Source organism: Protopterus annectens, chromosome 1.part1 (assembly GCF_019279795.1).
Source record: "Protopterus annectens isolate FY-2018-M chromosome 1.part1, PAN1.0, whole genome shotgun sequence".
In the NCBI taxonomy this organism is placed as follows: Eukaryota; Metazoa; Chordata; order Ceratodontiformes; family Protopteridae; genus Protopterus; species Protopterus annectens.
In genome coordinates this window covers 377,213,428-377,239,708 of record NC_056726.1, presented here as the reverse complement: position 1 = coordinate 377,239,708, position 26,281 = coordinate 377,213,428, and the positions used below count along the sequence as shown (strand labels likewise).

The following is a 26,281-nucleotide window of genomic DNA, read 5'->3' as shown; positions in this document are numbered from 1 at the left end:
CAAAAGAACAGATGTTCTTGTACAAAGATCCAAATAGAATACAGGATGTTCACACTGTCAGAAAAGCTGGTCTCTTACAAGACATTGTTAAACAAGGAAGCTTAGTATTGTTTCTACAGGATGAGCAATTCTCCAAAATAGAATATCAAGAGGAAATGTATATGTTTATGCATGACTAAAAGTGTATATAAAGAGCTGTATAAATCCAGTTATGTTAGAGGTATGGTAAGGACACAAGTCCTGAGGTAAATGTTATATCTCTCACATCATCTGTACTATATGAGAAGTAAAGTTGGAACAGTACTTTAAGCTGCAACGTTGTTCCGTTTGGTTTATTATAAAAAGTTATTTGTTACTGCTCTCTAAAGTTGATGCTGCAAAGTATATTCTCTCATCAGTGTATATTCTGCAAGTTTCTGTATGCAACAGACTGTGAATGCAAATATAACCAGACTTTGAATTTTAGCAGAATCCAGCCAGCAAGACTGAGTGTCTTAAGAACACTTCAAATCCATCACACCAAGCAGTAAGCAGCTCCATGTAATTTTTTCAGTACCCATTCCTGCACAGTGTGTCACAAATGGGCACCTGCCTCAGACACCTTCTTTGCTGTCTCAGCAGGAGAACCAAATTCTGCACCATCAGCTTCCAACATTGAACCTTGCAGCTTGGCTAATCACTTAAATTCATCCTTAGCATCCCTCAGCAAACCTGTGATGGATGTCATCTTGGAGGCGAGAAGACCTAGTACTAGAAAATCTTATGCTGACAAATGGAAAAGATTCTGTGCCTGGAACCAGTCTTTAGGGATGAGCACAGCAGCGCCCAATTTACCTCAGATTTTGCAATACTTAACTGAGATGCTTCACAAGGGCCTGTCTTTTTCCTCTATTAAAATCCATGCTTCAGCTATTTCAGCTCACTATAACACAAAACCACCCATCTTTTCTCATCCCCTGCTCAGGCAGTATCTCAGAGGGGCAAAGAACTTGAGACCAACCAGGAGAGCTCCTACCCCTGCATGGGACCTTAACTTTGTTTTGGAGAAACTCACTCTACCTCCTTTCGAGCCAGCTGCTACTGCAGACTTAAAATTTCTTTATTGGAAAACAGCCTTCCTTTTAACAACCACTTCAGCTAGAAGGATATCTGAATTACAGGCCCTTATGGCTGTGGAGCCTTTCATCATCTTTCATGCGGACAGGGTATCGCTGAGGACCAATCCATCCTTCATGCCCAAGGTGGTTTCCACTGTGGCTCTTAATCAGTCCATTCATCTGTAAACCTTCTTTCCCAGTCCATAGAACAAAGGGGAATGGATTCTGCATTCCTTGGATGTGCACAGACAACTTAGATTCTACTTGGACCGAACTAAATTTCAAAGAAAATCTGAACAATTGCTAGTAGCATTTGCTGCTGGGGCAGAGGGGAAGGCTATTTCAAAACAAACCATTTCTAAATGGATAAGCCATTGCATTTATTTCTGCTATAAGCACCATGAAAACCTATCCCCCAGGGGATCAGACCTCGCTCCACCAGGGCTGCATCTACCTCTACAGCCTTTCTCAGAGGTGTTCCTACCAGGGATATTCTAGAAGCTGCTGCCTGGATTTCTGTACATACTTTCACAAAGCATTACCATTTACCAATTTTCTCTAAATCCAGAGCTGGCTTTGCCACTGCTGTCTTGCAGGGCCTTATAGCTGGTCCTAATGCTGTATAAATTCCTCTTCCCAACCATAGGTTTGGGAATCTACCCAAATGTAATGACTGCAACAGTGAAACACGAAGAACATAGTACAGTTGTGTACACTTACCATAAATGTAGTAGCTTCCACTACTCTTTCCCATAGCTATGTGGGCTCTGTATTTCATCCATTTGGTTATCCACCTCAGAATATATGGATCTGCTTGTAAGGCATTTTGCTTCTCTGTGATACCAGCTTGAGGTGTGGTGTCAAATGCTTTGGCCAGGGTCAGATAGGGTGTGTGAACAAAATAACCACTGTCAACAGCTTGTATGACCTTCTCAAAGAAATGTATTAAACTGAGTAGGCAAGATCAACTGGCACAGAGTATCAGGTGTAGCATATGACAGAAGAATGCCAAAGAAGCTGAAAAGTAAGGTGTACAAATCACTGGTGCAACCAGTACTGCTATATGATGCAGAAACGTAGGTAGTAAGAGGTAATGAGAAAGTGAAGTGTCTGAGATGGATGGTAGGATGGAAACTGTGGGACAGATAAAGAAATGAGGGCATAAGAGCAGAAGCAAAAGTAGCTCCAGTTGCAGAAAAGGTCAAAGAGAACAGATTATGGTGGTTCGGGTACATGTGCAGAAAAGCACACAGTCTGGTTAAGAAGATTTGGGACAGACAGGAAGAAGGCAAGAGGAAACGAGAGCATCCAGCAAAAGAGGTGGATAGTTTGTCTGCGAAAAGACCTGTGACAGGCAGGCATGGGTGTCAAAGAAGGTATGAGAGTGGCATTGAATAGAGAGAGATGGCGACACCCTGACCCCATGTAGGAAATGAGAAAAAAGGGGGTTGATGATGATAAGGCAGGATCACCCTTTGATAAAGCGTGTAACAGCACTTTTTCCTGGTCAAGTCAGCTGTCTAGCAGAAAAGCTCAGACAATGTTTACTGATAAGTGATTTGGCAGTCAGTTGATGGCAGATCTTATTTTTTTGCCACTGGGGAAAGCCTCGCTATGACGTCTTTGCATTTCTGACCAATGCCAAATGCAGCAGCTACTTCTGCTCCTTTCCCCCTGCTGAGGAAGACACCTCTCCAGATGCTGAGGTACAACAGTGACCTCTTGGTCTTCTTTACTCTCCCCAATTTCCCAGTATAATGAAATTTCTACAGAAAACCAGACAAGTATGACGTCCAGTGCTACGACCTCATTTTCTAGGGAAACTTGTTTTCCACAGACACCTAAAGGATCTCTCGTCTGCTCTATCTGGCGAGCCTTATCCAGACATTTAGTCCCTCAGGCAACTCCCATGTTTTTTCTAGTCCCAGTGATAACCAGACCCCCAGCTTACCCTCCCAAGATGGTCCAGATCCTCACAGGTGCCCAGAAGCCTTCCATCAAAGAAGTGTACAGATGCAAGTGGGCATGATTTCGGACTCGGTCCCTTCTCAGCTCTGACCTTGGTAGTTTTGTGCAAACATTTTGGTCATGGTTGCAGCATAAGCTACATTTATCACACTTTTCAGATTTTCACTGGGGTCTTCATTCTTTCTCATTGGCAACTTTTAAAGTTTGGAAGGCCTGGGTGTCTTCCTTTTGAGATCACCACTTAGGGAACCTGTTCCCATTTGGGACCTGAATTTCATGTTGGAAAGTTTGACATAAACCTTTTCTGCTGGTTCAGAAAGGGGTAAAGTTCCTGTCTTGGAAATATTTTTTTCTGGTAACAGTTACTAAAGCAGAAAGGGTTCCAGAACTTCTGGCCATTTCTTTCAAACCTCCATATATTATTTTCCATAAAAATCATGTGCATTTACTCACTAACTCTACCTTCATGCCTATAGTAGCCATGAAACTTGCCCCTAACCAGTCTACTAATCTACCAGTATTCTTCTCACAGTACTCCCAACAGAGGGGAGTTTTTTGTCTGGATGTACACCACCATCTAAGGTTTCATCTCAAAACACTAATGATATCAAAAAGGATGATCACTTTTTTGTTTCCTTTGCAGCAGGCAAAGCAGGTCATAAAGTGTCGAAGGTTATATTGTCACGGTGGTCTTCAGATAGTGTTAAGTATAACAAAATTCTGTCAAATGTACCAGATGCTCATTATTACTACCTACTCAATTCTTCAACATGGGCTTCTCTATGCAACTTCATAACGTACTGTAAGGCGGATGTGATCTCAAGTCCATAACACCCTTTTGGACTGCAATGCTTTGTGATAGTGTGTCATGATACCAACAAAGAGAGGAAGCTGGAAACTCTATCCTTATCTTCAAGTGAATGGATTGGGTGATATAAGATCCAAAAGTTATGTACTTAACATAATGTTAGATCTGATGTTGTCGGTCTTCACTTAATCCTTTACTGTGGGCTCTTTTCCAAGCATCGGAACCAACACTGCTGTTGTTCCAGCTTGCGCCTTTCAAAACTCTCGAGCTAAGCTCTACCCACACTGCTCCTCACCAAATTACCTGAGATCTCTAGTGCCAGACAGGTTCTGTCTGATCTCTCGAGCGATAGCTAATCATTTAAAACTGTAAGTTAGATTTTCCTATTTTCTTATATTCTGTCTGTCATCCCTAATATCTTTACTACCCACTCCTCCTTTTGATAGTTTGTTTGTGCATGCATGTGTTTTTTCTCTTTTACCATTAGGTAGTCTTCTTAAGTACCATTGTTGATAGTTTTTCCCTTTACCTTCGGGTAATTTTAAATACCATTGTTGGTATTTCCTTGCCTCACGGCAAGAGGTTCACCAGTTTGATCCTCTGCTGGGGTGCCTTCTGTGTGGAGTCTGCATGTCCTCCCTGTGATTGCGTGGGTTTCCTTCAGGTGTTCCAATTTCCTCCCACATCCCAAAGACATGCTATAGGTGGATTGGATACTCTAAATTGGCACTAGGTGTGAGTGCGTGTGCCTTCCTTGGAAGGTTGGGCGCCGTGCTGGCAACTCAACACTGTAAAGCTCCACTGCCAATCATGAGCAAACAGGTGATCCGCCGTGGCGATCCCTAACAGGGAAAAGCTGAAAGAAGATTGTTGGTATTTCCTTCTTGCTCTTTCCCCTTTACTTAAAAAAAAAAAACAAAAAAACAAAGCCCTGTCTTTTTTCCTAGTACAACTGTGTGTGTATGTCTTGTTGTTTTGTAATGGCTGACAAAACTGCCAAAGGCACTTGGTTTTGAGAGAAGATGCCAAATTCAGATGAACACACTCTTTGTGTACATTGTGTTGGTGTGGTCCATCTACAAGAGGACTGTGCAGTCTGCCACAGTTTCAGCCACAGAACTCTGATTGATGGTAAAAACAATTTTGAAAGGTTATCTCAAGTCAGACTTTGAGGCCTTATCTGGTCCAAAAACTGAAGCAGGTTTGTCGTCTTCTTCCTCCTCTTCCAAACCAAAGAAACTAAGTCAGTTCCATCATGCTCTTTGAAACCATCCAGAATAATGGCCAGTGGTGCCAACGGTCTCCTGGGAACTGGAGAGGCAAAATATTCAGTCCTCTGTGTCATCACTGCCTGTCTCTGCACCAACTTCTTTGGCACCAATGCCTTCAATACCCATATCGGTGCAGACTGCATCAGTACTGACATCGATTAAAGATACTTCCCCTTCGGTACCAACTAAGCATATGCAACCGAAGAACCCTTCACTTAAAATTTGACCACGCACCACATACTCCCCCCTCAGTAGATCCCTTTTTGAAGAGACATTCACAAAAACCTCCATCAGCTTCCTCAATTCAATCTTCCAAGAGTTTGTCCGAATCTGATATTATGACATTGGTGGATCAGCTCCTTATGGCGAGGGGATTGCCTGCTTCCACAGTTCCTAGCATTGTTAGCTCTGGAACCTTACCTTCTTCCACACCTCAACCTATATTCCTCCTTCGACAATAGCTGAGATTTCGGAGCCCCTGGTACCGACTTTCCCAGCTTCAACTGTTTCGGTGCCAGTTAGAGCTCCATCTCCGGCACTGATAGCTACCTTGAGTTCTTCGGGTGTGTTGAAACTGGATACCTCCAAGGGTCGGGGCTTCATTGCCAGTTTCGAGGTGCAGAGTTCAACTTCGATACTTTTGGAGCCCTCCATGCCCCTCAGTGTTTTGGCATATGTAAGCTCAACCCTGGCTTCGGCTTTGAGGGCTGCCTCCTTGGTGCGGGCTGGGACCACGCTTCAGAAGGAGTCTATTTCTGGTCTGGGCTCCCATCTCTCTACAGGGTGCCTGCCTTCCAGGACATGAGGGCCTTGTCCATTGTGGGCAAACAGTCTATGCCTTCCCTGTTGGGCCAAACATCTAGTCCATCTCCTCGAGCTTCCTTCAGTCTCTTCCCTGGGACAGAGAGCACAAAGGTTTCAGGATTAAACCACATTGGTTATGTCATCTTCGGATATCTCTCTGGAACACCCCACTGAAGAGGTAACTTTGAAGAGAAAGTGCAAGAGGAAGTACTTGGACTCCCCTGAAGAGTCCTTCACAGAAGATACCAATTTTGATGAGGGGGATGGTTCCCATAAGTCTCCCCCTGAAGATGTTTCCTTCGGGGACATCCTAGAAATTCTTAAAAAGAGGGGTGACTGGACTACCCTCCAGCCTTCCTCAGAGGAACTGGTAGCCCTCTACCTCATGGATCTCTCCACCTGCAGCTGATCTTAAGTTCACCGCTCAGTGGGCTTGGAAGTTACCTGACTCTATGGAGCTGATCCCAAGGAGACCTGACCGTATCCTTTCTGCCCCTCGAGACCAGCAACACTGGGCCAAAGGAATTCCTATGGACGCCATGGTGGTAGCAGCAGCCACCAAGAAGGAACATGCTGACAAAAGTCATACTATCCATCCTCCTAACAAAGAGTGTAGGACAATGGATATTTTTAGGAAGTTCAAATACACTTCATCGACCTTAGCACTCAGATCCTTGAATTACATGGCACATTTTACCAGGCTTCAAAGAGATGTCATTAAAGAGCTTTCAGTTACTCTTTTAGGAGTAGTAGCTTCCAAAATTTGAGACCCATCAGCTTGCCACCCTAGAATCTATCTCCAACTCGTCCATGAGGCTAATTGCTCATGCTGCCAAAGGGATGACAAGAGCATCGGGTTCAGGCATAGCAATCAGGAGCCATGCCTGGATGCAGTTATGTGATTTCGCGGAGCCATTTGTCTTCTTTCATCAATGCTCCGTTTGACAGAACTTCCTTATTTGGTCCCAAAGTTAAAGAGAATCTAGCCAGATGTGAGAAAGATGGGAAGACCCTTTCTGCCATGGGCGTACGCTTCTCCCCTCCTCAGCAGCCTTATTCCAGGAACCAGATAAGTTCAAAAAGACCCAAGGACCTTTCCAGGACTCGTGTGGCAATGACTTCCCCTGGGACAGAGGAGGGAGTAATAATGGAAGATGCCGTCCAAGAGGCAGAAATGGTCTGCAGAATCAGGGTTCCAGGGACTCCTTCCCTGGCAACTCCCATCAGCTCTCCTGAAAGGAGGCCTGATTGCCTTCCTCTGGAGACAGTTGTGGGACAATTATCCCTGCACTATTCTGCTTGACTAAGGATAACAATGGACAAGTGGGTGCAGAGGAGTATTACCAGAGGTTACAACATCCCCTTTTCAGAAGAAGTAGAAAGACTAAGAAGAAACCCGGATGTTCCACCCAGCCACAGGGTGCAGCAGTCTTAGAAATTCAAAAACTGCTCGACAAAAGAGTCATCCAAGCAGTCCCACCAGACCAGAGAGGATCCAGAATTTACTCAAGATTCTTTTTAGTGCCAAAGAAAACAGGGGACTGCAGACTGTTTTGGATCTCAGTCAGTTGAACAAATCAGTTCAACAAACCAAATTCCTGATGGTCTTGGTTTAGTTTGTACTTCCCATTCTTGGAAAAAGATGATTGGATGTAGTCAGTAAAACGTCAGGATGCGTATTACCATATAAAAATGGACAAGTGGTCCAGGAGATTCCTGTGCTTCCATCTGGGAACCAGTCACTATCAGGTCAGGGCACTGCCCTTTGGTCTCATCACACCCCCCAAAGTGTTCACCAAATGCTTGGCAGTGGTAGCAGCTCACTTCAGACTGCTAGGATTCCAAGTGTTTCCATATCGAGGTGACTGGCTCCTTACCGCTCCCACCAGGCTTCAACTCATTAAGGCATGAGATTATACTCTTCTTCTTTGTTCCAGTTTAGAAATCAGTATAAACTACGAAAAGTCCCATCTAGAACCATCCCAACAGCTGGAGTTCATTGGAGCTATGTTTGGCACAATCACCGGCCTTGTGTCACTTCCCCTAGAAAGACTCCAAAGGATCAGATCACAAGTAAGCCAGATCATTCACAGCAAGAAAGTATCAGCAAGACTCATTCTACAGGCTCTAGGGTCAATGCCAGCCCCTGTCACTCTAGTTCCCCTGGCCAGATATCACATGCGAATTCTTTCCTGGCTTCTGGCCTCCCAGTGGTCCTTATTGACTCAGCCAATGTCTCATCTGGTTATGATCATCAATCGATGCAAAGAATACCCGAGTTGGTGACTCCACTCCAAACAAATTTTGTTGGGCTGTCCATTTATATTTGTGGTAGGCCAGAATGATACACTGGACCAGGGAGGTGAGAGAGGAATGCCTGGCAATCGTGGAAACTGGAGAAGCCATGCAGTGAGCTTGGGATGCTGCAGATTCAGATGAAACACTCCCTCTGGGTGGAACAATAGGTCTGGAGCTGGGTCCAGTATCTAGGGTTTCCGAAGTAGAGGAGGCCATAGGAAGGGAAACCAAAGGCCAGAATGGGGTGATGAGGATTATTCTGTTCTTCAACCTGTTGCCTTTCTTTAGAAACTGACACATTAGTGGAAATGGAAGAAAAGCGTACAATAGACAGGGGGTCCAATCGTAATGGACCCCCAGTGGGGGTATAAGGGCAAAGTAACTGCTGAATTTGTTGTTCAGAAGGGAGGCGAAGATGTCACATCAAAATTGGCCCCAAAGGCGGAATATCTTTTCTGCCACCACTGGACTGAAAGACCACTCTTGAGGCATGAGGATGGATCTGCTCAGTTTGTCTGCAATCACATTGAAGCTCCCCGGAATGTGCATTGCTATTAGAAAGCAGTTGAAGGAAATTGCCTGTTGCCATACCCTGAGCTCTTCTCGACAATTGGCTCTCCTTGCTTGTTGATGTACCAGACTACTGACATAATATCCGTTTGAACTGTAATCGTTCCCAAGGGGAGGGTATCTTGAAATGCTTGCAACACCAAAAGCACTGCCCTCATCTCTAGATCATTAATATGCAATTTGGCCTCCAGCTGGGACCAAATGCCTTTGAATGTCTTTCCCAGATAATGCCCCCTTCACCATATCTGGGACACGTCCATGCTGATGAGGTCAATGGACTCAGATCATGAAGATTTAATTTTATGTTAATGTTTACTATCACAATTTTGAAGCCTACATAATCCTTGGACCATAATATTAAAAGTCTACAATGCAGAAGACCACAATGTCTAAATATCTTGAATACACAGTCACCCTACCAGTGTAAGCCCCGGATTGAGTGCTAACATGGGTCCTGCAGGTAGGCAAGTCCAAGCCTTCAGTATTGTGGTCTTTCAATATTTTGGTCTAGGGATTATGATTTTCAGCATTCTGATAGTAAACTTGTGGTAAGTGCATAACTTTCATATTCTTAGTTCTTATCTGTTAGACAGCTGTGTGCGTATAGTGGTATGATATAATAGTGACTGTTTTCATTTAGCTTAGTATGTTAGCATGACCTAGGACAGCAGGTGAACCCAAAACGTAGTTCATGACTGCAAATCTACAGGAATCCAAGTGCTGCTGAGGGTGCCTTACTCATACTATGTGGGTTTTGCATGTGGCTTCCTTTTAGAGAATTAATATGCTGTGATAGTTCAGTATATGCTTTGTATTTTGGAGTTAAACTTATACTTTCTTTAGAATGCAGTTCTACTGCCTGCTGTGGATGCTTAACATATGAAGCTTTGATGATTAAACATTTTTTTCTGATGACCAGCTTGAGTATGGATGTAACTATATGGATTCTGTGTTGTTATTCCTGTCCATATGGGCTCTGTTGTATTTTTACTGCATTAAATATGAAATAATAGTTAAAATAAATGGAATCCTTCCACAGCCTGTAGTAGAAAACCATGTGACTACATTGCAAAACCCTTCTTTAATAGATGTCTAGAATAGTGTTGGGTTGTGAGAAATATGAAGAATGTAGTCCTTTGTCTTACACACCCATTTCAAAATAGTAAGTTTCCAGAGTGGTGTGGCCAAGACAAGGAAATTTTCTTGTTCAGCTTGACATTTCTTAACTAATTTATTTGTGTTTTATGAGTGCCCAGCTATATTTAAAGATGAATTCTTCCAACACTTTGGTGTTCAATGCGTGTTCAGTGCAAAAATGCAGTGTCCCGTGTTAATGATTGCATTTTCTTGACCATATTTGCTGTGGTTAGGAATTTCATGTGTAACCTCTTTAACGGTTAGCATTGCCGCCTCACAGCAAGAGATTATCCGGTTCGATCCTCTGTTGGGATGCCTTTTGTGTAGAGTCTGCATGTCCTCCCTGTGGTTGCATGGGTTTCCCCTGGGTGCGCCGGTTTCCTCCCACATCCAAAAGTCATGCTGTAGGTGGATTGGACACTCTACATTGGTCCTAGGTGTGAGTGCGTGTGTGTGTGCCTTCTGTGGAAGGTTGGGTGCCAGCCTGGCAACTCGACACTGTAAAACTCCACTGCCAATCATGAGCAGACAGGTGTTCTGCTGTGGTGACCCCTAAAAGCCAAAAGATGAAAAAGAACCTCTTGAGAAACACTGGAGATAGAAAAATATAGGAGTGTAGGGTTAGAGCCTCTTGTGTGGGTGGGGAGCTGGGCTTTCTTTCCTACATTCTGTTTTTTTTTTGTGTGTGTATGTATTTTTTTGTATTAAAACCATATTATTGACACTGTGACTACTGCTGACGTATCAGGTGTTGAGAAATGAGTCATTTGATATTTGTGCCCTGCTTCTGTAGTATTTTAAAATTATGCTTGAATATGGCATTTCCTTAAGTTTTATTTTCCAGTGATCCAGTTTTGGTACACAACCAGTTCTGACTTTTGCTTTATTTACCAGGAATTGGTTGCTTAGAGCAGACAATGTAAGCCACATGTACTCTTCTTACATTATATCAGAAAGTGTAGTCATGTACCAAAATAATTTTCTTAAGCTGTAGTCGTTGAAGCATAGTTTAGTGGATATGGTTATAACATTGTGTAAAAGTTGCATCATATAATCTTGTCTGATTCCTAGTCTCTTTATGACTTAACATGTCACTTATCTGGAGCAAAGCACCCAGGTCACCCCCTTAGAAATGTGTTATTCTATCATATGGAGCTCTCTAGTTAACAGAGGATAATGTAAAAAATAAATAAATAAATAAAATAAAATCTAGTCTTTTCATTTTTTTCCAGAGACCATCTCAGCATTGAGATCAACATGTCTATTTATGCAACAGGGTACCGCTGCATTTTAAGTTTGCTCTGCATCATAGTGTCCTTGTGCCAAGGACTACTGCCTGATTCTTTTCTGCATCATGACTATTGTATCATTGGTGCAGGGCCTGCAGGACTACAGATGGCCTACTTCCTTCACCACTCCCAGAGAGACTATCTCGTCTTAGAACGCAACAATATTTCAGGAAGCTTTTTTCTTCATTACCCTCGTCATCGTAAGCTAATAAGTATCAACAAGCGATACACAGGCAAAGTGAACAGAGAGTTTAATCTACGGCATGACTGGAACTCTTTGCTGAGTCATGACGAAAGGCTTCTCTATCGTCACTACTCCAGGGATTTCTTCCCACATGCTGATACCATGGTGCACTACCTAAATAACTATTCAAGAATTCTTGATTTGAAGGTACAGTACAATACTGATGTAACACATGTTCAGCTGGAGAAAGATCCCCAGGCTTGGAATGGGCACTACTTTTTCCTTACTGACCAAAGAGAAAAATATTACCGATGCAGGTATGGTAGGTTATTTCATTGTTTTTGCTTTTACAACCATGAAACAGTATTACCTTGCTTCAAAGTTTGAAATATTCCACAAAGTAATCTGTCCTTTTGGTATATTTTGTCCATTAGTTTGTTGCCCAGGTTTGACATTGTTATATAGCTGTTTCATGAAAGTAAGAGAAATGGAGGCTAAATTGTGCAACATAATATTTTAAGTGTTCTCTTGTTCTGTCCCTCCTGTTTTAGACATTTTTTATAGGCATGTTATCATCCCTTTTCCTTGGGTCCCCAGTGCAGTGACATTTGACCGATACATCTCCCCTGTCTTTGGGGTTTTGATGATCATTGAGGGGATATACTCCATGAGCTCCAGATTATTTTTCGGCTAATTGAAGACGCATACTCTGGCATTATAGTGAGAAGACCACATGTTTCCATGCATACCATATAAGCTGATGCTTAGGACACCTCAAGATTGTACCACTTCTCTCTACCAGGACTGTCCATTCACCAGCCTTAACCAGTGTTAAAACAATGGTAGATGCTTGCAGCCTGCTCCTCTGGCATAGTGAGACAAATTCAAGACTGCAGCCTAGGTGACTGGAGTTCATTAGCAGCTCAGCTGCCTGATGGATGTGATATGGGGAGGAGAGGAGTGATGCAACTTTATCGGCTAACCTGTCCTCAGTAGGAAGATGTGGACCTGCATGCTAGGAAAAAACAAAGAAGCAGCTTGATGGAGACAACACGGGTTTAATAAATAGATTATCCGTAAAACCAAAAGTACAGGTTTTCGTCCCGCCAAGATGTACCGGAACTTCATCAGATACATTCAATAAAAATAAAACACGCCTTTGAGTAATGTAAAATTCAGTCATAAATTCAGATAAATCACACACCCCTTTTCTACAGCCAGTCAGGAATCGGCCTCATGACACCCCCCCCACAAACACACAACACGGTTTCTACCCCCCCCCCCCCACACACACACACACACACACACACACACACACACACACACAACACGGTTCCTACTCCCAAAAGCAACTTGTTTCTAATTTGAATGTGCACAGTAAATAAAACCACATCCTAAAACATTGTGTATCCGTGTTGCATCTTTATATTTAAAAGACAACATAAACCTCATACATGCTTTCAATTTAAGTAGGCATACTAATGATTCTGTTTCATTTAAACCTGGCCATGTCTGTGCTCCAGGTCGCAGCTGCCAATAGAGTTCTGCTTTTTCAAGCAGAAGAGGCCATGCACCACCTCTACCCGAAACCTGAGATGTTTCTAAAACAATAAACTTAAATGTATGTTCATTATAAGCATTTGTCTGTCTAGCTAATGCATTGGTTAGTTTATTGTTGCAGATATCACATAAATGTTTGCTTATCTTACACTTCAACTTACGCTCTGTCTTGCCTATGTAAAAACATGGGCAAGACTGACACAATGCACCATAAACCACTCTCGTGGAACTGCAATCAAGTTTGCCATACATGGCAATGCTTTGATTATTAATTACAACCTGTTCTATATCCAAAATGTGTTTGCAAAAGGTACAGGCTCCACATTTTTTCATATATCCTACATTCTTATTCTTCTTAGAATGCTCTATTATCTGCTTGAAATTGCAGTCTTTTCTTTGTAGTAGGATGGGTTTATCTCCCATTTTTTCTCTTGCTTTTGCGAGTAGGAACCGTGTTCTGTGGGTGTGTGTCATGAGGCCGATTACTGACTGGCTGTAGAAAAGGGGTGTGTGATGTGTTTGACTTTGACTGGATTTTACATTACTCAAAGGCATGTTTTATTTTTATTGAATGTGTCTAATGAAGTTCCGGTATATCTTGGGATGAAATCCTGTACTGTTGGTTTTACGGATAATCTATTTATTAAACCTGTGTTGTCTTCATCAGGCTGCTTCTTTGTTTTTTCAGTTTGTGGTGATTTATTGTCACCTGCATGCTAGGGCACATATTCCAATTAGTTGTATCCCCAGTGGAGACTAGACACCCCACAGGCACACTAGTTTCAAGGGGAGAAGGGTTGCTTTACTTGCAGAAATGACATGACCTTTCAGATACCCATTGCATACTGAGCCCTACCAAAAAAATAAAAAATCCTGACTGATGGCTTTCCAAATAACCCCTTTTGGTTGGGTCTCAACCCACTGTATGGAGAAACATTGGTCAGTTAACTGAGAGAAGGCCTGTCAGGAGCAAAACATATTAAAAAAAGGGGAAAGAGAGCTTGCTTATTCTCCAACCCCCCCCCCCCACATGTTCCTTCAAATATCCTCCGTTTCCATGTTTGATTCATTATCACTTGAAGTATATACCTTGACAACTTGAATCCCATTTCTATTAATCTGTATGAAGCCTGTTCAAGTCTGGCCTAAGCATATTGAAAAAGTTCAACATCTAAATAATGTATCACCTAATTTCAGTTTGCCTTAGATATATGAATTTATACTTCACTACTGTGCAGTTTACTGTGATACAGGCTATGGGAATTCCTGTTGCTATATCTTTTGCTAGATTAGATTTTTTGGAAGGAAATATTCCCGTGGAACATTCCCTTGTTGCTAATATTTATGTATTATACATGTGGTGTAGTTTACATTCTTCTTGTGCATAAGAGATGCTTACATTCAGCTGTTTGTATTTTTTATATCTATAACAATGTCCAAATTCTGATGTCCAGTAATGATGCCTGTATTCTATAGTCTATTCTGTTGTATTCTTGTAAAAATTTCAATATTCTTTTTTTGTCTACTTTATTTGTTGTGTTTGCATAATTGGCCCACCTTGTCATTGAAAAGGTCCCATGAGACAGTTCACTTAGTTAACAAAATAAAAGAACGATAAAATAAATCCTTTGTTATAGGAGTTGCAGCTGGGACTTAGTGATTTGCTAGCATTTCTGTATTCAGTTAAGTGCTATGATGTATTTTCCAGCTTGTCTTTCCTGTCTTTTTGAGCTGCTTTTAATAACATAAATTTGTGAACTTTTTATTAAACCATGGCTGAAAAAAAATTAGCTTTACCAGTTGTGATGTTACCATAGAGTAACGTGAGCTGTGTCTGTAGACTTCAAAGGGGCACCATCCTGTATGTGTCACAGTGCGCCCATTAAAGTCTATGGACACAACAGATATGCTCTTCCTTTGCCTGTGTCGCTGAGGTTAAACTTCCTTATTTTTTTAAGTAAAAGTGCAAGGAAAATGCAAAGTTTACAGTTAATTTTAAATATGAAGATGATGATCCAAATATTTTCTGATGGGGAAAATGCTGTTCTGACGTTTGTGTGCTATTGTGCAAAGGTAGGCTTAGAAATGTCAGCAAATCACTTTAAGTAATAACTAGAACTCAGTTAAGAGACTCCGTCTGTGCCATTAATCATAACAGCTATGTCAGTAGTCCAAATTAAAAAAACAAATCTGCACTAGTCCCTCATAGGTCCTCTGTAAGAGCACCTGCCAGGTATTTCTTCTGGAAAAAAATGGCTAGCACAGTGTTGTCCTCTTAACTAGCAACTTTGTGGGGGCCCACCATCAAAATGATGCTCTATCCCATTAGCTGGTTCATTTTTTTAAATTGTACGAGCAAAGCCTTACTTTCCACAGACCTAGAGTTTTATAGTAGTAGAAATACAATTTTTCTGGAGTACTCGTTCCTAAATTTTATCATGATGTACTTTTGTCCAAAAATACACAGCTGACTGACATCTGCCATGCTGTCTCTGTTCAGGAGGCTAATTAGATATTATTATTATTATTATTATTATTATTATTATTATTATTATTATCATCAATAGGAATTTTATTAACAGTGTTATAACATCTCCACACCCATAATCAAAAAGTAATATGGAATAATTAAAAATGAAGCTGTAACAAACAAAAGCAAAAAAAATTAACAAAACGGAACAACTATTTTTGCTTTTTTGTTTGTTACTGCTTCATTTTTAACTCCAGAACTATAAAACATTCAATACCTTTAGGTTAAGTTATCCCATGCAGATAAAAAGATGTAACAGTAGGTATTCAGATTATGAAAATCAGGGTCAGATTTTAAAACAGAATATAACCTATTACTATAGACATGCACAAAATGTAGATAAGTCCATAGATAACTGCTGCCCGTATTAGAAAATAAAAGCTGTGACCATCATTTGAACATACAAGAGCCATTTCCATTTCTCAAAAAGAGTATTGGTTCTTAAGGTGTAATCCCTAGAATCCAGAACTGCAGATTTGCTGGGGATAGGATGGTCTTTCTTAAGGCATATTGTGCTGCAGAAGGTACTCTTGACCAAATGGAAGTGGATTATTGACATAATGAGAGTCCGTTTATATAGTCTGCATTCTGCCCGCCATATCTCCATTTGCTATTTTCTTGACCTCTCTTTTGTAATTGAGCTGGGGTAAATTGCAAGAGGTGCAGCTTCTTAACATGTGTGTAAAAATGGAGATAGAGGCCCTTCTAGAGGACACAGTAGATATCTCCTAAATGAGAGTCCAATATGTTTAACCATGGTATGACTGCAGCCGTCTGTGTTTGTGAAATAGTAGATAAAATATGCAGGGTTAGTGTAAGCTGAGCTTTGATTGGTTTCACCCATCTTTGCAAGGGACGTAGCATCTATTCATCTTAGTACTTAAACTACATAATTACAAATATTGCCACCTTGGCAAGTGCAGGTTTGTGACATTGCACTTTGTAGTCAGCCATTGTTTATGGGCCCCTATCATTGAATGACCAAAAAAAAAAAATGGTCAAAAAGATAAAACTACCTTGAAACCATTCCTACCATAGTATTAATTTGCTGTCTTTTTTAACTTTTCGGTTTTCCCAGATATGATCCCATATATATGATTCATTTGTAAGATGTCCCACGTGCACCATCTTGGTCCTTAATTTAATTTCTTTTTGTGGCCACACGGATCCCATACTTTTCTTCTTTCTGGAATAGAAAAGTGTTAAGTTGTTAGGACGTTAAATATAATCCTAGAATAACCCATAAAGGGTGAGGCTTTGTCTGTGCAGAGGCCAACTGGGTGAAGTCCAAGGCAATAGCATATTGTAACAGGTCTTGTAGTCCAAGCCTAACAGACTTTTTATGTACCATTAATTTTTTCCTTGCTAGTTTTAGATGGGAGTTGTTCCAGACAAATGCCAGTGTCATTTTCCTCTAATTTCTATGTTAAGAGTTGCTGTACAAGCCCTGGTATTCATTGTGAATGGAAAAGAAATGTTGGTAAAATGAGCATCTTTACTGCAGAAGTTTGGGCAAGAATGGGAAGTCTAATGGAGTCCTAATGGAAGCACAGCCAACAAACTTTTACTAACAATCCATGAGTGAGGTCAAGTTGTAAGTTCTGATATTGATAAATTGGTTGGTGACTTGAATACCTAAACAACTTTATGTGTTGGTCCACTTAATTGTATTTTGACTCGTACTGTTTTTCCAATGCTAGACAAGAAAGTATTCAGAGGAAACAAAACTATTTTATTCCACTTTACTGTAAGTGCTGGTATCCTTTCAAATTTACTGAAGGTTTGTAAAATTTCAGGGAAGTGTTGGAGCAGGTTTGTCAGCCAGAGTGTACAGTCTTTAGCAAACCAGATATCTCTGTATGTGTTTGATTCTTGTATTGAGAGCTCCCATTGCTTGCATTTGTGCCTAATGTAGAGGCTGAAGACCTGAATTGCAATAACAAAGAGAAGTGGTAAAAATGTGCAGTCTTTTCAAGTTCCTGTAAATAATTTGACTGGCTCTGAAGCCATACTGTTCATTATGATCTTAGTCAGTCATGTTATGAAAGAATGTGGGAGCCCAAAATAATTTAGGATCTACCATAGATAGTCCCAGAAGAGGGAATTGAAGCCTTACTGGAGGCTATAAAGATGGCTTCTGCTGGAGTTTGGATTCATTGGCTGATCTGCTGAATGTTATAAAAAGCCTAGATATCCCTGGTATACCTTATCAGTTTGCAACAAATCCCTGCCTGGTGTTCCTTATTTTAGCTAATATCTTGATTTCAAATGTATTCAACAGAATAGACCCTTATTTTTCTAGCTCCAGGAAATCCTTACCTTTTTTGGGGGAAGGTAACTATATTTGCTATCCTCACTTCGTAAAGTAATATCTGCTGAACTTTTCTTTCTTACGAGATATATTTTCTGCTTTGAATGTTTTAAATACTTCAGTGGGAATACCCTCAGATCCTGGAGATTTTCCTAAATTAAGTCTCCTGACTGCCTGATTGATTTCCCCAAGGTTACTTCTTTGTCTAATGCTTGAGCATATCAGTCATTTAATTTAGGCCAGTTTACAGCCTGGCTAAACTCATCAGATAGCTACTCAGATATTTGATGGCTCGCTATATAGATTTTGGTAAAATTATTTCATAGCCAAGTTAATCCTTTGGGCTGAAAGTATCTTCTGTCCCTAATGATCTTTCAGATACAGAATGGTGTGGGCTTGCTTTCTCTCCTTTATTCTTTGGATAATAATTTGGGGTGTGGAATTGTTTCATTCCATGTAGCAGTCTTATCCTATCCCTTTACTGTTGTTGAATGGGAAAATGCAGTTTTGGCTCCCTCTTTAGTACTATGGACTCCTTTAAGAAGAAGTGAGCCCATTACATCCCATTTTCACATAGTATTGGGTGAGTACCCTCCTATAATTACTTGATAAGTTAATGATATATAAATCATGCTTATGCGTTCTGTTTAAATAGTTCATTTAATTCTAGAAGGAGGCGGCCTTAAAATGGACCCATTTACTGAATATGTTTATTAACTCCCTCTTCCTGCCATTATTGTCTAATCCATAGCTTACCTTGCTACAATACCTTTGGTTGCATGAGTAAAAGCAAGTTGGCCCTAACCTTTGTGGTAGGAACCCAAAAGTAATTAGCACACCCCAGCGACACCTGACTGTGGTCCAGAAGGATATTAGAAATAGTATGTACTCTAGTAACACCATCCGTCAATTAATTATTAATGAGTAAATAATTTTTCTGGCTGTTCTTTTGTGGGAGTCTTATCTGTCGACATGCTGTGCCCTCTGCATCAACTAAGCAAAATGTCTTCATCCAAGGTGTTGTATGTTTGTTGTGTTTGGATAGCCTGAGTATCCCCACTGGTATTTTGTCATTCAAAGTCTAGCAGTACATTAAAGTCCCCCACAAACAATATAGGCATTGTGGAACATTGTGCTCCCGTTGGGGTCATTTCATATTTGGTGAAGGTGAAGATGTCTTCCTGATTCAGCCCATAGAAAGCCCCATTAATCAGTGATCCCATAAGAATATGTACTTGTGCCGTAACCCATTATCTCAGTTGATCTGCAACTATATCTACTATTTAGCAGCTAATGGCATGTTGAAGTAAAATAGACACACTGCCTTAGAAGTTTCTGTTTTACAGGACTCTGAACCACCCCTTCCATCTGCTGAATGTGTTGGATAGTGATGTTCCCTTCCATTTAGTCTTTTGTAAAAAAGCAAGATGGATGCGACTCTGATAAAGTTTTGAAATGATTCCTGCAGCCTTATATCTCATGTTTAACCCTCTCACATTTCAAGATAAAAAAAATTCTGGTATACAGTAAATAAACTCCTTCACCCCAGTAAACATCCACCCCCCCCCCCTACCACTAGCAACACCAGCAGTATTGCAGAAGAATTCAACTGTTTTTCTTTACTAACTCCATTCAGTCTCTCTCCCGGTGTAACCTTAGCATTTGTAATGAGACCAGGGTCTCATTCTCATTTAAACCAATTCAAACCTCACACCAGCAGTATTGCAGAAGAATTCAACTGTTTTTCTTTACTAACTCCATTCAGTCTCTCTCCCGGTGTAACCTTAGCACACCGCCAAGCATCCCAAACTTTTGTAATGAGACCAGGGTCTCATTCTCATTTAAACCAATTCAAACATCACCATAAAAAATTACTCTCCAAACTTTAATCCACAACCCTTGCTGCAGACAACCTACCCACAAAATTCCTAAAATTAGCTGCTGTTGGCATACATTCTAATCAACCGCAGTGTCTCTGAACACTATGTTCCCTCAAGATGGAAAATATCTTATATTATTCCCCTGCACAAAGGTGGCAACTTTACCGAGTTGTCATACTACAAACCCATTGCTATCCTACCACCCTTTCTAAAATAACAGAAAAATGTATCCACTTGCAACTGTTAAACTACCCTTTATCTAATAATTTCTTATCCAACACACAATATGGATTCTGCCCCAACCACAGTACCACTACTGCCCTTCTAAGTTTCGCCATCACCATAAACCAACATAGAAGTGATGGAAAACTTGTATCCTGTATATTTCTGGATCTTTCCAAAGCTTTTGATACTGTTTCCCACCAGAAACTTCTTGACGGACTTTCCAGTCTAAAACTTAGCCACACCCTAGCAACATAGCTACCTGTTTGGCTGCCAGCAAGTAGTCAAATGACAACAAGAACTATCAACCCTATTACCTGCCAGTATGGCCGTACCTAAAGGATGTTCTTCGTGTTTCACTGTTGCAGTCATCACATTTGGGTTATCTACATGCAGTAGCCTTCAGTCGGCCTGATTATCAAAGTCTTGGGTCCTATGTCAGTTGCTGTCTCATCTTCCGTGACTTCAGGTAGTCAGGGGTATAAAGCATGCAGCCGACACCATTACATCAGTCTTTCTTGCCATGCGGTGCCCGAAGCAGAAGCAGTTGGCAAGTGCCGGTCGGCCGACTCTTGAAATTTTCTTTTTCGAGTTTCAGAACCGAAGTCTTCAACTAAGCTAAGTTTCCCATTGGGGAAATTTATTTTCTTGCTCTAAACCAATGTCAGTAAAAGTTAATAATTGTATTTCTTGTGGAAAGCAAATACCTCATAAAGATTTCCATTCGTACTGCATTCCTTGCCTAGGACCAGACCACGACATACCTCGCTGTCGGTTTTGTGCCCTGTTTAAACAATGAACTATTCATCGTCGGTTCATTTATGCTTCTAAATATTTTGGTACTCAGTTCAAGTTAACCAGAAATGGCTTTGTTAATCCACCCGACTACAGACATTCCGAAAAAATGCAAAGATAAAGACAGACACAGACCACTTGGGTCCAAAGCTGCCGATGACGCTTCTCCTAAGCTAGTCACCAGTTCGCCGGTACTCAGTGAGGCGCTTTCACAGCCCCTGATACCAGCTACTTCATATTCGCAGGCCTCTACTGAGACCCATTCGGAGTCCGGTATGCCGCGAGATGCTTCTTCGACTGTGGAATCTGTGGATCTCTCTACCTTGGAAAGGTTTGGAGCTGCTGTGCAGGCACCGGCTTCTGAGGGTGTATTCAGGCCTACTGACTTGAATATTAAACCAACGCCATCTTCTTCTAGGCCTAAAACTCGATCTATGCCTAAAAAAAACGATGCCCAGACCTCATGGTCAGGCCCCTATGCCTAAAAAACAAATGATAAGAATGGCTTATTACTCTAATCGGGGGAAGCCACCCTTCCCCCTCTAAGAGACCTAGGACTGATTTTCCTTCTGATTCTTCTGATCAGGATTCTGAAATTTCTGTTTTCTGTGATGACCAGGAGTTGCCCTTATCTACCTATGAGGACTCTGATGCAGAGGACTCCATTCCCTCTGCTTCCCCTCCAGAGGATTTCTCTTTTGGTGAAACCTTGCATACTCTTAGGGAGAATTTCTGCTGGTAAAGCCAGGATAACTCTGACTCCAAAAAGAGGCTTAGGGAATTCTTACTCCTGCCTCAACACAGGCCTTTAGCTATCCCTCCTGTACTGGACATTGTAGATGATGCCTTCTCGGAATCTAGCCTGGCCCCTGACTCTTTACCACCTGCTCCCAGAAAACCTGATAGGTATTACAGGGTACCTGACTCTCACAACTTCCTCTTTAAAAATCCTACTGCGGATCCTGAGACCATTTCACAGGGACCCAAGGGCATTAAGGCTACTACTGCCAAAAATCCTACCCCCTCTGATAGAGATTCCAGGGCACTGGATAGATGGGGTAAGAAGGTATACACTTCTGCTATAGGGCTTTAAACTGCCAGTTTCATATGTTAAAGTATCAGCAGCATATTGTTGGATTGCTTAAACAGAAACTGATGTTGATTCCTGACTGTGCTGAAAATAAAGAATTTCAGGATTTAATGCATTCTGCTGAACAAGTTGGAAAACATACTTTGCAATATGGTTTTGATTCATTAGAGGCATCTTGCAGGGCTGCTGTCACTGGGTCTGTACTTAGAAGGCATGATTGGCTTAAGGAGCAATCTCTGCCAGATCATGTTAAAGCTAAATTGCTGGATGCTCCCTTAAACCAAGACCACCTGTTTGGCAACAAAGCAGAAGAAGTACTTAAAAAGATGGAGGAAAAAGCTAAATCTATGCAAACTGTTAAAGATTTCCGCAAGTACAACCTCCCAGATTTAGTAGGCACTGGCCCTCTAAGAATTGGTCCTTTCCTGCCTCGTCCAGGCCTTCTCAGTCCAAACCCAGAGCCAGCGGAACACCCAAGCTTCAGTCCCAAGGTACTCACAGGCCTAAACAGTGGGGGGTTCCCACATCCAAAGCAGGGAGTAGTAATACTTCCCCCTATGGTAAATTGTCTCAATGACTTAACTTTAAACCTTCCAAGCCCTACTCAACTGACTGTTCCTTTAGGGGGAAAGATTGCCCTGCATGCAAAAAATTGGGAACTCATTACCCAGGACAAATGGGTTTCAAATATAGTTTTCCAGGGATATAGATTCCACTTCCACTCCTTACCAACCCCAAACGGTTGCCCAGACCTACCCCGAAATCAGTGGGCAGAGGCTCAAAAGCAAGTTCCCTCTCTCTTTTAAGCATCAGAGCTATTCAACCTGTTCCAGAAGAAGAATGGGGACAAGGTTTCTACTCAAGACTTTTTCTGGTACCCAGAAAAGACAATTCCTGGCATCCTGTTATAGATCTGTCTATCCTAAACGCATTTTTGGTAATCCCAAAATTCAAGATGCTAACTCTTCACCAGCTGCTTCCCATGCTAGGCAAAATGCCTGGTTGGCAACACTGGATTTAAAGGAAGCCTACCTGCATATCCCAATAAGGGAATCTTGCAGAAGATACCTATGCTTCCGAGCAGGCTACATGCACTGCCAGTTCTCTGCACTGCCCTTTGGCTTATCTACTGCACCCAGGGTATTCACAAAGTGTCTAGCTCCAGTCATTGCATTTTGCAGGCAAAGAAATATTCAAATATACCCATACCTGGATGATTGTCTAATTCAGGCAGAAAGCCAGGCCATGCTGGCATTTGTAAAGAAATTGCTAACTTCTTTGGGGTACACCATAACGAAAAGAAATCACATCTTGTACCCTGCCAACAAATTGTATTCCTGGGAGCAAGCTTCAGTACAACTTTCCAGATGGCCTACCTCATGCCAGAGAAAAAAGTTCATTTGATAGCCTATTTCAAACAACTAGCCACAAAGTCCCAGTTACCTGCAAGAAAAATTCTGCAAGCCCTGGGGTTCATGGCCTCCTGCATTCTACTAATTCCATGTGCAAGACTGCATATGAGGAAACTACAATGCTATCAACATTCTCAGGATATAGAATCAATGATTCCTATCATGCCTTGTCTACAGATAGAGTTCCTTTGGTGGGCAGAGGCCTGCCACCAAAACAAGGGAGTGCCATTCTGTTAAATAAGAACAAATTAGGACAACACAAAAGGCTCAGATGCAAAAACTTTACTAGTGTACACCAGGAGGCAAAAGACCATACAACACAAGTATAGAATTCTGTCTGGCATGATACAGGAAATACTCTACATTTTATACACTATACATTCAAGCTGTGCATACCTTACTGATGTGGTCAGTCACAGGGCACCTACATCACTATGGTCTACAATATTCTATTCATAAGAAAATGCTGATGTTATACTTTTTAAAAGTTTTCCCATGAGAATAATACAGCCTTGCAAAGCACCTGGTCAGTTATAATGTCTTTCTGTAAATGTTATTCTTTCAAGGTTTCAGTCCTGCTCGAATACAATAGTCAGTTCAGTCTTGTAATACACTTCTTTGTTCTTCTCGCAACATTACTTTTAGCAGCTGTGCTGATAATATTCACAAGGCCAACCATCTCAGAGGAAGGAAGAAAAGATTCAATGTGTCATACATTCATTTTCCTGACCCAGCAGATAATCATTAGTGAAAAACATAAGCTTGCTGAGCTGGCTACTGTCAGGGTCAGAGTTCAATCACACTGCAGCTCCAAAGCTTCAAGCAATTACATGTAAGATCATTCTTACTGCCATATTGTAAAATAGAATAAAATGCATTACATACTATTTGCTTTTAAACTAGTACTTTATATATGTTTAAGTACACATTTTTCTAACATTTGTTTTATATTTCGGAAAGAATTTCATTTGGAACCAATAGGTCTAACTCAATGTCTTGGTGCATAGTTTCAGTTACAGATATATCAACAAATTCTCTGACTAATCTTTTCATACAGGGAATCCCACAACAGACACATGCTCCTAATAAGAGCAGAACAACACAAATAGCAATCAGAATATTCGTTAGGATTGAACCCCACCCACCAAATAGATTCTGGAAAAAGTTAGTCAGTGGGTTTGGGCCTGGTTCAGTCATGGCCGATACCTGCTGTATTACCTCTAGGTGGTCATTAATCTCATGCTTATTATCTGGTATAAACGCACAGCATTCTTCTTTGATAAGCGCGCACGTACCACCTCTCGCCGCTAGGGTGAAGTCAAGAGCCATTCGGTTTTGTAGCACAACAGTTCTCATGGCATTCATTTCATCAGTCACAAGTTCGAGAGTGGAAAAAGTTGCATTACTCATTACTTCGAGAAGCTTTAACAATTTTCTCAGCTCCCAGATCGATTTGACTGCTCTGTAGGCTGGGAATATTCCAGCCCAGGATATAACACTGTCACTCAAGTCCATATGAGTCAATTTTTCTTTATCTTTCACGGATGGATGATCCTTCCAGCCAGCTTCGATTTTACCTACTGGATTAGCAGGTTTCTCGACTGAATTCCCAGTTTTTCGAGCTACATCTCTCATGTTTCGTATCTTACCTAGAGGTAATTCTGCAGTATGCCTTATAGCTGGAACCAGATAACCCAAAAAACAACTGCCGGACCAATTCTCAGGTAGCCATTTGTATGCTTTTTTCCCCACAAACAAAATAACAATTTTCTACTTTAGTACTGATGCGGGTTAACTCTGAATGAAACATTTACTTGTCTATGACAGATAACTGTTTATGTAATTCAGGATTTTTCTGCACATCTTTTATGGTTGTTCTCATTAATTTCAAATATGAATCATAATTTGTGCTACAACTAGTACTTTTATCTTTAGCCTTAATATAGCATTTATAAGATACAGTTATGTTACAGTTACTCCAACCAACTTGGAGTGTATCATTTTTATAGAAACAAACAATTCCTCTTTGTGTAATAGGCAAATATAATGCAATTTTGTCCTGTGATCTCACAGAACCTGTATCAAAAAGTAAGTTCTCCCAAGTCTCATTTATCCCCAGAGGGACAGCGGACATTAACAGTCCTCCATATGCTGTTGGTATAGCAGTACAAACCCAGCAGTTTGAAACATTCATAGTCTCTACATATACACGCTTCATAGCTAGGTATGTGTTAAAGTTTGGATGCCAATCTTAAGAAAGTACATCACGTTTCTCCACTTTTATTTGTGTGGTTATATGCAGGAAAAACCACAACAAAAGGAAAGTCACCACAATCATAGTCAATAAATGTATAGTTAGCAAGATGGTTAAACAATATCTTCGGGGTTGGTTTGTATTTTTACTCATTTTGCTCTTGGCCATCCTGCCTTTGTGGTGTATCAGTCACAAAATGTTTATCAAGCTGAAAGTTCTTTACCGGTTTACAGTGTGTCAGGTGGACCCAGGACGACCTCTCAGCAACTTTGACTGCAGTAGGCGTCGCCAACAGTACTTGGTATGGACCTTCCCACTTCGGACTTGTCCAATTTTTCTTTTTTACGACCTTCAGCCAAACCCAGGACCCAGGGGTCAGCACCGCTTCTGGTCTCGTTTGTTCTTTATCTGAAAAAGAGTTCAACTGCAAAACAGTCTTATTTGTTAACAATTTCTTCATATGACTAGCTAATGAGCTGTCAGCCTCCAGCTCTGCAGGCATGAGAGCTTTCCACTGTGGCACATAATATGCCCTTCCAAATATCACTTCAAAGGGGGCCAAACCCTTTACATTTGGAACTGTTCTCATGCTCAGCAGTGCCAAAGGCAAACAGCAAATCCAATTCTTCTGTGTTTCATTCATCAATTTTCTCAACTTATTCTTCAAAATTCCATTGTACCTTTCCACCAGTCCTGCAGACTGTGGGTGGTAACACAATGATTCTTCAAGGAGATCCCAAAGAATCTCCCAAGTTGCTGGATTGTCTGGTTGACAAAGTGTGTCCCATTGTCACTATAGAT

General features: G+C 41.2%; 1 protein-coding gene across 1 annotated transcript in view; it reads left to right on the top strand.

Moving 5' to 3' along the window:
* FOXRED2 (FAD dependent oxidoreductase domain containing 2) overlaps positions 1–26,281 on the top strand; it is a 799,110-nt gene that overhangs the window by 211,010 nt on the left and 561,819 nt on the right. The window contains exon 2 of the mRNA XM_044075330.1: positions 11,186–11,743. Within this exon, the coding sequence (XP_043931265.1) occupies positions 11,186–11,743 (558 nt within the window). The remainder of the gene's footprint in view (positions 1–11,185; positions 11,744–26,281) is intronic.